The sequence below is a fragment of the Glycine max genome, chromosome 15 (assembly GCF_000004515.6).
Source record: "Glycine max cultivar Williams 82 chromosome 15, Glycine_max_v4.0, whole genome shotgun sequence".
Taxonomy (NCBI): Eukaryota; Viridiplantae; Streptophyta; class Magnoliopsida; order Fabales; family Fabaceae; genus Glycine; species Glycine max.
This window is the reverse complement of record NC_038251.2, coordinates 12,548,564-12,565,000: the sequence shown is the minus strand read 5'-3', so window position 1 is coordinate 12,565,000 and position 16,437 is coordinate 12,548,564. Positions and strand designations below refer to the sequence as shown.

The 16,437-nt window shown below is 32.5% G+C and overlaps 1 protein-coding gene across 1 annotated transcript; it reads left to right on the top strand.

The window, feature by feature from the left end:
- The first annotated feature begins 8,946 nt into the window (after window positions 1–8,946).
- On the top strand, window positions 8,947–16,155 carry LOC121173622 (uncharacterized). The gene is made up of 3 exons (XM_041010041.1): window positions 8,947–9,537; window positions 15,214–15,321; window positions 15,711–16,155. The coding sequence occupies exons 1-3, from the start codon at window positions 9,238–9,240 to the stop codon at window positions 15,828–15,830; spliced, it is 528 nt and encodes a 175-aa protein (XP_040865975.1). The 5' UTR covers window positions 8,947–9,237; the 3' UTR covers window positions 15,831–16,155.
- Window positions 16,156–16,437: the final 282 nt, after the last annotated feature.

Sequence of the window (16,437 nt, the reverse complement as noted above, 5' to 3'; positions counted from 1 at the left end):
AAATTTTAGAGCATCAAAGAAGGTGGCAAAATAGTAGACGTGGTTAAACCTACATCAAATGATTTGTGATTGATATTTTTTTTAGATTATTCTTTTCAGCTAGTAAGAGAGTTAACCCCTTGAAATATTTTCAGATGCCAAATATGTATTTCTGAGATTGAAAAAACAAAATTATATTTAGAGTAAATATTCAAATTCGTCCATGAAAATATATTTTGCTGACATTAATTTCTGAAAGATGAAACACTGTTTTTTATTCTTAAATATGTAAAAATATTGACATATTAGTTCTATCGTTAGTTTAGTCAAATCTATTTTTGTTGATGTAACAAGTAAAAATTGAAATGTCATGAGAAAATATTGTCAATTGGATAGCTGACTCGACAAGACTAATTTATTATTAAAATATTGATAAACTAATTTATTGTTTTTAGAATTTATTTCCTCCTTTATTTTCCTATTTTTTCTTTTCTTTTTCTCTTTTTCTTGAACTATCTCTGGCCACCATAAAAAGATATTTTCGGCAACCCTTTTCTTGCTTTCTCTCCTTATTTTTAATTTGGAAATGAAATTTGTATGAGAAGGAAAAAGAAAAATAAGAAGAGAAAGAGAGTGAAGGGTTGTCAAAAATATTTTTTAGGATAGGTGACCGTGATCTAAGAGAAGGAGAAGAAAAAGGAAAGAAAGGAGGAAATAAATTTCATAAACAAAAAATTAGTTCATCAACATTTTAATGACGAAAGTAATCTTATCAAGTAGGCTATCCAATTAACAATATTTTTTCATGATATTTTAATCTTCACTTGTCATGTCAGTAAAGACGTTCGACTTCACGGATCGAACTAACGACAGTCGACATATTTACACATTCAAAGACAAATAAATTATTTTTCATCTTTCATTAACTAATATATCAATAAAATACATTTTTAGCAACCGATTTAAATATTTACCCTTATATTTATTGAATGTCAACCTCTCCATTTGGATGATAAAATTGCATAAATTAATCCATGTGTCATGTCATGCACATATGCATTTGATCTTTTTATTAGGTTCCTTTATGTCAAAATTATATATTGTCCCACTTTTAGAGTTAAAATACAATATCCTTTGGAATTAGGTTAAGCTAAGATTTATTTCATATTAGTTAATTACGACTTGGCCTTGATTGGATTCTTTCTCTTTTACAAATTATTCTTTAAACTGATAAGGGAAAGTTTTTTTTTATTTAAAAAAAAACATTCTTATTACACAAAATTACGTGTTTATGTTTACAAAATTTGAACCCGTTCTACTATTTGTCATGATTAATTGTCGTGCATATCTTGTTTCATTTTGTCAAAGTCACATTTTCCCATTTTATGGAGTTGAAATATAGTATGACTATCTTCTAATTAAGTCCAGCCTATTTCTCATTAGGCTTGATGAAATTTTAAATTTATTGAATTGATATTTTTTTATATAAATAAATTCAAGATCAAAAGAAAAATTTTATGTTTAAATTATTTAAACTCGTTTCATGACTCAGGCTAAGTACTAACTCACGTTATAGTATTTATCATGGAGTAGTTGACATGCATATATATGCTGCTGATCTTCTGATTAAATGTTCCTTTTAGACACGATCATACTGTCCCATTTTATGGAGCTGAAATACAATATCTTCCAAATTAAATCAAGGTTGATTTCTTAATAGGTCTTAGGCTTGATGGACCCCAAGCTTTGGAAAGTGAATATTTACCTCTTAATTTGATTCGAATTCTGAGCACCGAAAAAAAATTCAAGGTTTAATTCTTATTCTCTTTCAAAAATTCACTAAGATGAACAGTACACATTCATATTTTTTTACCAATATTGACAAATTACTCATAAATTTCATAAATCACAAAAATTATCGTATGGTCTGATATATATATATATATATATATATATATATATATATATATATATATTTGCTCTTGACCAATTCGATATATAACTCATAATTACAATTTATTTAATTTTCTTTGTATATTGAAAAATTTGATTACATATCATACAAAAATTATTCAAAATTATAAACGTTTGATAGTCCCATATCACACATACACCTCCAATAATGTGATATGGGTGTGGTACTGCGATCCCTCTTAACATGGTTTGAGATATGACCTATACAGCCGATGGGTTTTTGTAAGCAATATATAGATGAGTATTGAGATGGAATGGTCTTCAATTTTTGGTTCATTGGGTGGAATCAGTTATTAGTTGATAACTAGTAGAAGACCTTCATCTGGTCTAAATTCACAGACACACCATTAAGCATGCCTAAGAAGGTTGTGATCATGATGATTTGATCTTTGCAAAATTATTCTATTCTTTTGAAAAAAAGGAGCACATTTTGGGACCCGCAAGATGTCAGGATAAGGTGATATTTTATGGTATAGCATCAAATACATGGTAAAATTAAAAGCGCATACGATGGACTCTATCCATCTAAATTTGATCAGATCAACACGCGGACGAATTTGGGACGGAACTGCGAAAGGCTTCAAGCTTCTAACATTATCTAGGTTTGGACATAGACGGCATAAAAGAAGGATATTCTCTAAAAGTTTCACTTTTCAAAAATCAACTTTAAAGTTCAAATAACGAGATAATTTTTCATGATTGAGTCTATTTTACATAGTAATTCTCCATCAAACAAAAACCTTTTTTCATCCACAAAGTATTCAAATGATAGTCGCCCAAAATCTTATCCATTGTCATCAATATGCTCTAAATAATTACATCTCCTATTAAATCCTTGCACGGTCATTAGACCCTTAGAGCTTATCTATTGTTCTCAATATGTTATAAATACTTTCATTATCGTTAGCTCACATCAAGACGACATGCCACCTAACCTCTACACTACCAAGAAGACTCTTAATCTTCATATATGGATATATCATCAGAAAGACTTTCGATACAAGGGATCGGATTTCATGCTTAGATCTATAACCAATTTTATTATGCTCGTTTGAACTAACACCTAGTTGAACCATTAGCTTTGATATCAATTGTTACCAGACAATAACTAGAGTTCTAAAGAGATAAAACATGCATACATACAAACACATGCAAGATTTAACAAGGTTCAACAAGTAATTGTGTGCCTATGTCTTGGGGAGTAGATTGATTGTTCCTATTTTTGATTATGCAAATAGGGTTACATCTGTTATATAGACTAACCATGATACAAAATTACAAAATCACATTGTACTGTATTGCGGGGGACGGACTTAAATAGGTGACCCAAGCCCAAAGGAAAAATGCTATTTCTACACTTAGCTTTGCTTCGTTCTAGCATCAGTCCGTTCATAAAATGAGTCATGCAAAACATGTATGAGTCAAGGAGATTAATATGGTTTTAAGATTAAGAAAAATGTTTGTTTTGTTTTCTTAGATAACTTCTAAATACTTTTTTTGTTATTGATTAAGTTCATATATGACACTCATTAGAAGAGGTTAGCTACATATGCATGCAGAACTTAAAACAAAAAATTTGAGTTTGATTTCCACAAAATATATTCTTAATTAGATAGAAACAAAAGAATTTGTTGTAATTGGTTCAGCCAACTTACCTTATCTTCCAAGCTTCTAGCCTATGACAATTATGTTAGTTAAATTATATTCTCTATAACAATTTTTCTGATATAACTGTTTTGACAGTTAGAGGTTAGGGGACAGAGTCTTTATATAGCTCTGAGTTAGTTAGTTGGAGGTGGACTGGTTTTACATTATTGCTTTCATTCTCTTGTATCTAGTGAGAAAAATCTGTAACTTTGAGTGAGACAGATTTTGTATACTCACAAATCAAAGATTAACTTGATAATCACATAAAAGATCAAAACTTATAGGAATACCTTAGAATTTTACTAAAGAGTTAAAAAACTTAACTACATTGGTTAAAAAGAAAAGGCAAGTTATGTTTCTTATTTAGTGAGTTTTATGTCCTTACCATTTGTTTTACTTGTTTATCATATTATAAGTACTAGATATCAATAAGCTTTGCTAACATCTAATCTTTGTTAAAGATTCCAACTCCATATCACTTAGACTAATGTTATGTCTCATATGTATTTCAACAAATAATAAGGAATATTTCACAAAATAGATTACTGGCATTCATTATTTTAAGGTAAATATGATCTGAAGTATCTCCTTATTTAAATAAACCATATCCCAAATCAACTTACTAATAATTAAATTCAATGCTTATTTCATATATAAAAAAATGTCATTGTTTATGTGTATTAACTAGTATTTTTTTTATAAAACATAATTAGTTTAATTTTATTAGGATTTTCTTTCTTTGATCGAGTAGCTGCGACCTGTGACACTAATCCTTAAAGGCGGGTTAAATAATTAAAGCCTTTAAGGGTTAACTTTGAGATTCAAACCTTTAATTTGATCGATGAATCATTGTTGACTTAATCTTAGTTTGTTAGCTTAACAATTATATAAACAAACATGTCTTTAAATTTATATAAAAAAATTAATTTTAAAATTCTAATTAATTATAAAAGAAAAAAATATTTATGAATGTGTGATACAGCAGGCTTCAATATATAGTTCTTATGGGACAGTTTGGGTTTTATATCTAAAACTACGTAACGTACGGTGCTGATATACATTATCAAACGTTATCTTAAATGGGGCAGGATAGGATCGACTCTTGCAATTAATCTCACTCCAAACAGCTCCATTCAAGACGAGTGTCTTATTGCAATTTAATTATTCACCTGCACTGTTAAATATGGTGAAATCTTACCTCTAATAACTTTATTTTTACATCTACCATATTCTGAATATCTCTCACGTAATGAAAGATTATAATACTTTCTGGCAATGATTTCAAGAAAGTATCAATTGACTGATTATCCTTACCTAGTAAAAACTTTTGACAGGAAATATTAATATTATTCTCGTTAAGTAGATTTCGTCTGTATTCTTTCAGTTTTTGTTGTATAAATATTACGGTCATTCTGTTTTTCTACTGTAGTGTTAAAGAATAAAGAGAATAGGATGATGAAGATGAAAGAATGTGAGAGATTCAGTTACTTTTTCTCGTGGAATCTGTCCCTCATGTTACTTTCTCCTTTCCAGCTAATATATTCCTGATCAAGAAAGTGGTGTAGGATGATATGATAGGTGATTCCTCTCCCAAGTTCCAACCATACTGTTTTCAATAATTTTACCTTGAATATGTTCAATCAGAAATATATATATATATATATATATTATAAATTATAAACACTTGGAGCACACTATTGGGACAACTTTGGCTAGTTGCTAGTAAGAATGTTCAAAATTTAAATCGATCCAAAATAAAAATTAAAAATTATTAAAAAAATTAAAAAAAAATCAAATTGATTCTTTTTGAATTTGTTAGAATGATTTTTTTTTAAACCAATCCATTTGGTTCGATTTGTGGTTTGTTTTTGAAATCGAACAAAACTGTAACTTATATTACTTTAGTATTATGTGTTTTGTGTATATATCAATTAAGTTTCACAATATTTTATAGTGTTATGTATATGAAATTTATTCAATGTATATTATTTTCTTTTTTAGACATCTTTTTTAATATATGTTTGGTTTAAAATGGGTGAAAATTTAGTAGATTTTTATTGTAAAAAGTTTAACATATCAAAGTTAGAGAATTCGTTGGATCCAAGAGGGTGACTCAAATTCCCACTTTTTTTACTCCTTTGTGAATTGGCGATGAAGATCTAATTCTATTAATTGGATCTCTATAGACGGTGAATGGACGGAGGACCCTACTAGGGTCAAAAAGGAAATTGCCAAATTTTTTAAGATCGAATTCCAACAACCTTTGGAATTGGGAGTAACATTGGACAGAGTAAGCTTTAGCTCTATTTGGAAGATAGATTGAACTTGGGGAAAATGTTTGAGGCAGATGAAGTGAAAGCTGCTATATGGGAATGTGATGGAAATTGGAGCCCAAGGCCTGCGGGTTCAATTTTCGTTTTATTAATTAAGCGCTCTTGGGACATCATGAGAAATGATATCGTGAGAATATATGATGCAGGAATTCCATACTTTTGGAAAACTACCTGGAGGTTCCGACACGTCATTTATAGCCCTTATTCCTAAAAGAGAGGCGCCTATTGGTCTTGGAGATTATAGACCAATATCTCTTATTGATAGCTTGTATAAGATTATAGTTAAAGTATTATCTTTGAGATTGAAACTTGTAACACCTTATTTTTTGTAAAATAAATTAAAAAGAATTTTATTTAAAAATTAATAAAATTTTAAAAAAATAATGAGGTTTTTTAATTAATTAAATAAGGAGAAATAGTTTTATTAAGTAAAATAATGATTTTAAGGTAAATAAAATAAATGTATTAGATTATTTTTATAAAGAGTAAATTAGTGTTTATTTTTATAAAATAATAAAATAAAGAAAATAGAGTAAATAATAGGCTCAGAGTACCCTATTTATAAATAGAAACATATTAGATTAGTTTTTATATTTATGATATGTTTCTACATTTTCTCTTCCTCCCAAATTTGTTTTCCTTTCTTCCTCCCCTAAAACTCTCTCTTTTTCCTTCATACACCCAAACTCATCTCAATAAAACTACAATCTCAGACTTATTAACCGTTAGATCGTCCTGCAATTTTGTCACCACCTTCAAAACACATTTTCACACAACTCCACCGTTGGGATTTTCTAAATAATTCCTGTGGAGTGAAATTCCCCTCACACTAAGATAGTTAAATTGAGGTTTCAATCTCTTCTCCTTCTCTCTAACGCTTGAAAATCCTAGCGGAGCAACCAGAGAAAAAACTTGAGAAATCTTAGGAAAACGTTAGAGATGCAACTATCACTGTTGGACTACACATGTGAGCCCTCTAAGAGGTAAGGGATGAATTTATCACATTTGGGGTTAGAATGATGAACATGTGTAGGGATCCTTAAAGGATCAAATTGAGGTTTATTTTGAGATTGTTATGTTCGACGGGCCAATTGATGCCCTGATGTGAATTGGTTGATAAAATTAAGGGCTCTTGGTGTTTTCCTGTTTTTGAACCTATGATTTTGATTCTTTTGATTTTAATATGATTATGTGAAATTGTTTGAGGGGTCTAATCGTATGAACATAACATATTAATAATATTACTGTGTGACATGTATATGATGCATAAAGCATGATAATATGTTGTCTTGGGATTATGGAAATGTGATCAATTGCGTGTAAGTGACAAGTTAAGTATGTGCTAAATTGTGAGATCACATGTGTATTGAGATGTTGTATGCATTAAGTTGTGAGCCATGAACTGTGCAATCACATAATTATAAGACCCTTTAAGGGCGAGGAGTTAATGCGCGACGAGTTATATGATGGGCTCCAATGTGGGAACCTGACAAGTCTAATCACTTTGAGGCACAACGAGTTAAAAAGATTTTGAAACAATTGAATAGTTGTGTGTATTGCATAGTTCATAGGTAAAGTCTGTGTTTGTGCCATGTACATATTAATATTGTATAATATGTATATGATTCATGAGGTGTGATAACATATTGCTTGGAATTATAACACTGTGATTAAGATTGGGTGTATATGATAAATTGAGCATGTGTTGAATTGTAAGATACATGTGTATTGAGATTTTGTACACATTGAGTTATGAGTTATGAGTTATGAATTATACAATCACACAATTATAAAATTCTTTAAGGGCGACGAGTTAATACACAATGAGTATTATGATGGGATCCACTGCGGGAATCCAACGAGTTTAATCACTTTGAAGTGCGACAAGTCAAAACTATTTTGAGAAAAATTGAGGAGTTATGTGTTTTGTATAGTTCATAGGTAGAGTTTGCGTGTTAAAATGTTTCTGGGTTGAACCTGTATCAGGAGGGAAAGGTTCTGAAGAACTCTTCGGAGTGTAGGCCTTGGGGGTAAATACACTCGGTTTGAATGTTCCTTCAAGTCTATGCTGATCTCATATGGTTGGAGCGTTCTAGCAAAACAGAGTGACCCTGACTAGTCTCCCTATGATTTCACCTAGTGAGAGTGACATGACTTCTAGTGTGTGATCCGTCTTGTCATGTAGGATTGAGTCTTAGTGAATTTGTTGTATAACGCTTGTGTAATGATCATTGTGACTTGTTACATGATGATGTGTAATGAATTGTGTGAGTGTGAGATGTTGTGTTGTACTTGAGATGTGTTGTTTTGAACACGTGATTAATGTGAAGGTGTGAAATGCGATTTTCTAATTAAGTCCTTGAGACAAGTGATGTTACGCAATGAGTGATAAAATGATGCAAATTATGCTAAGTTAAGCTTGTTATACTTGTATATTATATGTGTGTGTGTGTGCGCGTGCGTGCATACTTTCGTTTATCTCTACTTATTTAGAAATGTGATAACTCACTCCATGTGTGTTATTTGTGTTTAGATCCTGTGATGATATCGAATTTTATGTTCGTGGGAGCAGATGATTAGGTGGATGATTTTAAATAACCTCGTGCTAGAGGACGCTGGGATACAACACTCTGATGGATGTGACATTGAGGTATGAATTTCTATATTATTTGTATAATATTCTGAACATGTTATTTTATGTTGTTCCGCTGTTTAACTAGTTTTTTTTTTTTAAAAAAAAATTGACGACTTTGTTTGGGGCTAGAGATGTTTTCATACTCTTATAAGTTTTTAATTTGATGATTAACGTGAATGTGAACCTTTTACCTATGTGAATCCTTTTATATTTAGAAAATAAAATCTCTTTTATGTAATTCCGCATTTTTATGTATTTTATTATATAAATATGTATATCAAGGTAAAAGGTGTCACAAAACCTCTTTTGTCGGAGGAAGGCAAATTCAAGACACAATGGTTGTGGTGAATGAAGCTAAGGTGTGGAAAAAACCCTTGTTGATCTTTAAAGCCGATTTTAAGAAGACTTATAATAGTGTGAGTTGGAATTTTCTATATTATATGCTATGAAGACTGGGGTTTGGAGACCAGTGGATCACTTGGATTAGAGCATGCTAGAATACTCATTGTTAGGGCGACCCCTTGGCCCCTTTTTTATGTTTAATCATAGCTAAGGGGATGGTGGGCCAGTGAGAGAGGCAATGAGGAAAATTTGTTGAGTGGGTTTAAAATTGGGAGAGGAGAGATAAATATTAATATTCAACCGTTCGCGAATGACACGATCATTCTCATGGAGCCAAACTTTAAGAACATTGTAACCTTAAAATATATTCTACGATGCTTTGAAATTGTTGCAGGTCTTAGGATGAACTTCCATAAAAGTTCACATGGAGCTATTAATGTGCAAAGATACTCTTTGGACAGATTTGCAGAGGTGCTGCATTGTGGAATTCTCACCATCTCGATCACTTATCTTGGTGTTCCGGTAGGCATTAATGCTCGCAAAGAGGACACTTGGAGGATAGTAATCCAAAAAATGCAAAGCAAGCTAACTCCGTGGAGGCAAAGGCATCTCTCAATCCGAGGACGAGTTAGTCTCATTAAATCTACTCTTTCATCTATTCCTTTATACTTTCTATCATTTTATCGTACTCCCTCAAAGGTTGTATCTCAAATTATCCGTTTACAATGTAACTTTTTGAGGGGCTCAAAAAATGTTGATAAATCTATAGCATGGATCAAGTGGGAGGTAGTAACTAAGAGTAAGAAGCAAGGTGGTCTTGGCATAAGAAACATATATGAATTTAATAAAGCACTAGTCTCTAAATGGAGATGGAGGGCAATTAATGAGAAGGAAGCTCTGTGGGTGAGAGTATTAGAGGCTAAATATGGCTGCCTAATTCCACCCTTTATGAAGACATGTAATGATAGAATCTCTCAATGGTGGAGAGACATTATTTCCTTCACTAGTGAGCAGTCTAGGTTCTCTTGGTTCATGGATAATCTGGTTGTAAAGTAGGGAGAGGTGATCTATTTAGGTTCTGGTTGGATGATTGGACAGGAAACCATTGCTTATCTAGGCGGTATCCACGATTATTTTCCCTTGCAGTTAAAATAGAACGTGGCATGTTATCTACGAATTGTTAATTATCTCTTATGACAATATCAATATATTCTGATTAGTCTACAAAATCTTGTGACAGATTTCGTGAAATGCAATTCGCATGAATTAAGTTGTTCAAAATTTCGTGATAGATTTCTTAGTAAGTGTGAAATATATTTTTTGCTTATAATTAAGATGGAAAAAAATAAACAATTTTGTGAAGGAGCATCAGTATATAGCTAACAACTAAACACACTTCTGAAAAACAAGGGTACAGTCGTACAGATTGGTGAATATGATACATATAAGAACTCTTAGTAGATTACAAGCATAACACTATACTAGCTACTATAACATCTTAGCATGAAGGACCCTTATATAGTATGGTCTTCATTACAATATAGCTAAAGACAAACGTAAATATATAAGAGGGTCTAGTTGATCATAGACCCTAGTGTGCAGCCGTTTAATACACACACATAAATTTTATATCCCTTGGTTTGGTACATAAATTTATCTCTTAGCTTCAAGGTTTGAAGGCTTGGATGAACTTACCCCAACGGTTCTGTGGCTTAGTCTTGGGGTAATAATTCACAACCATAATTCCACCAAACTTAGAAGCTGCCTCTCTGCTATTGATAACTACTGGCTCTTCCTTGTGGTTTTGGTGGGTTGCTTGAACTCCGGAACGTCCTTGCCTCTGCTTGCTCACGTTAGCTGGCCTTCTGATTGGTGCACCATAGAACCTGTCTATGAGATCAAACCCTTCCAATCCTATTTTAACAAGATCTTGTTGAGGTGCCATATATGTCACAAGTGACTATGGGATTATGCAAACGAATTGATATGATTTGCTTTGCTTTGTGGTTTCTTGATTGAAATTAACAAACATGAGTCCCATTTATAGACAAGGCAAATATGGTTCTTTACCTAACAAGTGTCACATTTGGACCCACATGTCACATGTACATTGTTGCATATTTTTAAGTAGTGATTCCCTTTGTAGTACATTGAAACATTGGTTAATTGTATTAGTGCATGTAGAGATACACACTCATAGTGCATACTATTCATGCATGTGTCACTACAAATATTAGTGTGGTTTAATTAATTGCAGCAACAGCTTAATTAATTTGTTTCTAGCTAGCCTCCAGCCCCTTTTTATTAAAAGGAGATAGGTGTTAGTGTTTCATCCTATGGCTGGGGGGAGGGAATTGGAAAGAATGGTAGGATGCCCCATTATCTACGTATTTAATACTTTTGCGTTTTGCAAAGGCTATGTAGTATGAGGCATTCAGCAGGTTGGTAAGAATATTGGGCCTACCGTCCATATAAAAAAAAACTAAAAGAAATATCACGAGGCATATATGAGATACACCATACATATCTATTCTCATATCATATTATATATAATAAGAACCTGGTACAAGTAGTAGCAAGTTCAAAAAAAAAAAAAATGTTCTGCTAACAGATGATGCTTACCCACATTACTTCACCGCCCACCAGGAATAATTACAAGACTATAAATAAATAGACGAAACATATAGTAAGTGACGGAGTTAGAAATTTTATTTAGTGGAGAAAAAAAAAACAGTCTATAATAAAATGATTTAATTTTTTTTCATTTAATTTATTTTGCTAGTTTAATTTGATACTGTTGTTATTTGCATGTTTAATTAGGTACTTTATTTGTTAAAATGAGTTTAATTTGATCTTACGTAAAATCAATTTAAGTTCTATTTATTAAATTTTTTGGAGTAAATGAAAGAATAACACTACTATAAAAAGCTTTTTTTACGACATTGTTTTTACGTCGATTGATAAAGAACCGATTTAGAAAGAACACGGTGACATTTTTAAAATTAAATGCAACACCTTACGACGGTTTTACAAAAACCGCCTTAGAAAGTTATTATTCTAAGGCGATTTTGTAAAAACCGTCTTAGAATATTTTGCAACTATATGTATCTCTTTCTCCTGTGAGACTCCCTTATAAGAAGAACCTTTGGCTACAACATGCGCCTCTTCACTTTTCATGAACTCTCTCGGCCTCCACCCTCCGCCTCCGCCAACCACACCAACCCCGTCACAATCCCCAACGAATACTCTCCATGCTTGTCCACACCGGGCTCTACAACCTCGACGCCGACTCCAAACACCCCTGCGATTACCTCTCTGTCGACCAGACCCAACTTCCCATTCTCTACTCTGTCTTCTCCTTCGCCTTCCTCACCCTCTGGATAATAATCTGCTACTCGAACAAGCTCTCCCTCCACTAGATCCACCTCCTCAAGGTGACGCTCCTCCTCATGAAGGCCATAACTGTAACATTCCATTTTTTTTCGTGTATAAAATTTTAGAGAATAATGATGTTTTATAATTAAAAAAATAAAAAAAAATAGTTATAATAAAATACTGGTTTGAGAGAAAATAAGAAGGGTATTTTATTATTCATTTGATGGAGAATAAAATAGAGTTTCTTTTTTTATAAAATAATAAAAATAAATAAATAAAGTAAATAATAGGTCGTGAATACCCCTAGTTATAAATAGCGACATGCTAGGTCAGTTTTCAGACTGACTTCTCCGCCTCCTCTGCCTACCAATTTCGTTTTTTCTCTCTTCCCCTTCCAAAACCCTCTCTTTTTCCCGCAGGTCACCAAACCTGTCTCAGAAAAATGACGATTTCGGACTCATTCACCGTTGGATCGTCGTGAAATTTAGACAGCAAGTTTGCAACCCATTTCCGAGCATTCTAACCGTTGGGAATTTTGATATCACGTCTGAGCTAAGAGAAATACCCCTCGCATTGTAGCATTTTTCTTTCCGTAGAAACCTAGAGCTGTCTTGGTAAAACTACGATCCCGATTTCGTTAACCGTTGGATTGTCGTAAATTTTGGATATGTTGTTCGAAATTTAGTTACTCACTCTTTGACCGTTGGGATTTGTGAGATAATATTCGTGGAGGGAGAAATAGGAATCGCATGAAAATAGTCCAAATGGAGGCTTCAATCCTTTCTCCGTTTCTCTGACGTTTGGGAACTCTATCGGAGCAGTCGGAGGAAAAACTGGAGGAATCTTAGGAAACCGTTAGAGATGACGCTATCACTATGGGAAGACACGTGTGTCCGCTTAGAGGTAAGGGATGAGTTATTCACAGTTGGGGATTAGTGAGAACATATGTAGGGATCCTTAGAGGATTAAACTGGGGTTTTATTTTGGAATGTTTGTTAAATTGCAATTTTTCCTTTATGATTATAAATAAAATATTGATGTCCTAATGAAGATTGCTTGATAAATTGTGCTCTCGATATTTGTATATTTTGACCTATGATTTTTATATAATTGTGTAATATTATTTGAGGGGTTTTAGTCCTTATGTTGTGATAGTCTTTTATATAAATTGTTATATTGAGGATATGAAATGATGATTCAAATTGTATGTGATGAATTGTAGAATAACATGTTGCTTTGAGATTATAATATTGTTATTGAGATTGAGTATAAGTGTAAAGTTGAACATGTGTTAATTTGTGAGATACGTGTAAACATGTGATGGTGGATTGTGACACTATGAAATGTGAAATTGTGAATGAGTTCTAGTTGTGGATAAGTGTGTAGTTAACACTTGATGTGAAATTACTTGTGTTGTAAGCTATGAATTGTACGATAACCCGACCAGCGTTATCTTGAGAAAAGCGTTGATGCACAGTGTTAAAGAGAAAATGTAGGTTTCCTATTTAGAAACCAGTGTTAAATCGTAGCGCAATTGGGTTGAACGTGTTTAAAACATGAGTGTAAGGTCGTGGGTATTGTATAATTCATGAGCAGTGTCTGCATGCAAAAATTATTTTAGGGGTTGGACCTGAATCAGGAGGGAGAGACCCTGACGGACTCTTCAGAGTGTAGGCCTTGGAGGTCACTGGGTTTGAGTGCTCCTTTAAGCCTATGCTGATCCCATATGGTTGGAGCATTCTCGCAAAACATCGTGACCCTGACTGGTTTCCCTATGATTTTACTTAGTGAGAGTGACCTGACAAACCCATGGTGTGGTGTGTCTTGTTATGTACTCCTAAGCGCCCCAGAGTGGTTTTTCACTGACATGGTACCACATTGCATATAGGATTGAGTCTTAGCATAACTGTTGCATATGCTTGCTAATTGATGTGTTATTATATCTTGATCGAAGTGTGGGATTCTTGTGTAATGTGATTGATGATTGAAAAGTGAATTTTGAATGACGAAGTGGTGAAGTTACGTGAGCTATGTTTAAGCAAGTGATATCTCATTTATATAATATGTATATTTAATTGTCTTGTTTCTCTATTAGCTAGGAATGTGATAACTCACTCTCTGTGTGTTGTTGTATTTGGATCCTGTGATGATCTTGAACTTGTGTTCAGGGGAGTAGATGAATAGGTGAATGACTATGAAGAACCTCATGCTAGAGGACACGGGAACACAACGCTATGATAGAATGTGACATTAGGATATAGGTTCTATATTAATTGTATGAAGCTTAGACGACTTTGTTTGAGTCGAGAATACTTTATTATTTATTTGGACAAGTTTGAATATGATGCAGAAGAAAATGAATGTGAGCCTTTTTCCCCTTTGAAAGACTTGTAAAAAAAAGTGTCTTAACAATACTTTTAATTAATATTTGAATTTTTTTTCCTTATTAGTATATATGTGAGGGGTAGAGGGTGTCACAATAACTCCTTTAGTATTGACTCATTGGTAATTTGAAAACTTTATTTATTTTGAAGTAGTGTTTTTCTTACTTTATTTTATGAAATTGTTGAATATTGGTACACCGGAGTTGTACTAGTTGAAATTGTTGTCAGAGACGAAGTTGTGGCTTGACCATAAAAAGGAATTGAGAAATGTGGTGAAGGTCTTTCCTTATCGTCTGGGCCGCTCCTCTTCATGTAGGTTAGGTTAGGTTATGTTAGTTTAAGTTAGCCTTCAGTATTAACTCTTTCTTCTCTTAACTCTGTCGCCGTAACAGCCCTAAATCCAATGGTACAACACTTTCTCCCTTTCTTTTCTTCTTCTTTCGAAATCAAATTAACTCTTTTCATAAACTTGAATTTTCTTTACATTTTGTTTTTTAATTTATAGTTTTATAGTTAAATGGAATTGGAATGAACATGATTTCAGGCTTCAGAGAAGAAACTTTCAAACCCAATGAGGGAGATAAAGGTGCAGAAGCTCGTCCTCAATATCTCCGTTAGTGAGAGTGGAGATCATCTCACCAGAGCCACTAAGGTTGAAACCCCTTCACACCTCACAGCTTCCACAAATGGTTTTTTTTGGAATATATATATATATATATATATATATATATATATATATATATATATATATATATATAATTTTTAAATTGAGAGCATTATTAAGTTGCCTCTAGGAACTTGATTAAAAAATCTGTGGAAAAAGTGAAAATGAGGACTCTGATATCCTTCGGTGTATGTCTTTTATCTGCTTAATTTAATTTAAACCATGTTTCTAAGTCCAAAAGATAGAAATAATAGTCTATTGCTCTGTGAAATATTTTAAATAGTTTGTTTTACTATTAGTGTATGATAAAGGTTACTGTATACTGGATACGTGAGGCTTTTTTCCACTGTTGAATGGTAAGAAATCTTTTTCCTCAGCTTGGTTTTGACAGCAAGGTACACTTATTCGTTCCTTTGGGATTAGAAGAAATGAGAAGATTGCATGCTATGTTATTGTCAAAGGTGACAAGGCGATGCAACTTTTGGAGAGTGGTTTGAAGGTGAAGGAATATATGAACTTCTCAGAAGGAACATCAGTGATACTGGTTGCTTTGGCTTTGGCATTCAGGAGCATATTGATTTGAGAATCAAGTAAGTTGAAGAACTCTTGGGTTTTTATGCTGTTGTTTTTACTTTTGCCTGAGGTAAGCATTTTATGACTGAAGGGGAGTTGATGATTTGATATAGTTCGATCTTTCTGGGATATTATTATTATTATGCTAAAAGCTACCAATTATTTTTAATGTATATTGATGATGTTGGTGATTGCTTTGCAGAAAGAGTAGTGGGTTTTCAATGTACAGAGGAGTGACAAGGTTCATGGTGTTCCTCTGCTACTTATATATATATATATATATATATATATATATATATATATATATCGAAATTAAACATGTTTGTTAAGTTACAACGATATGATATGTAGATATTTTATATGAGTGTATTATTATATGGAAGACCATTTGCTTGAGAGACTGCTTCTATTCTCAATCTAAATCATATTTGTTTGATCATATTTGGCTAGATTTGTATAGATTCAAGAATATTTTAACCAAACTTATATACATTAAAAATAATATTATGTTGTCCAAAAATATTTATATAT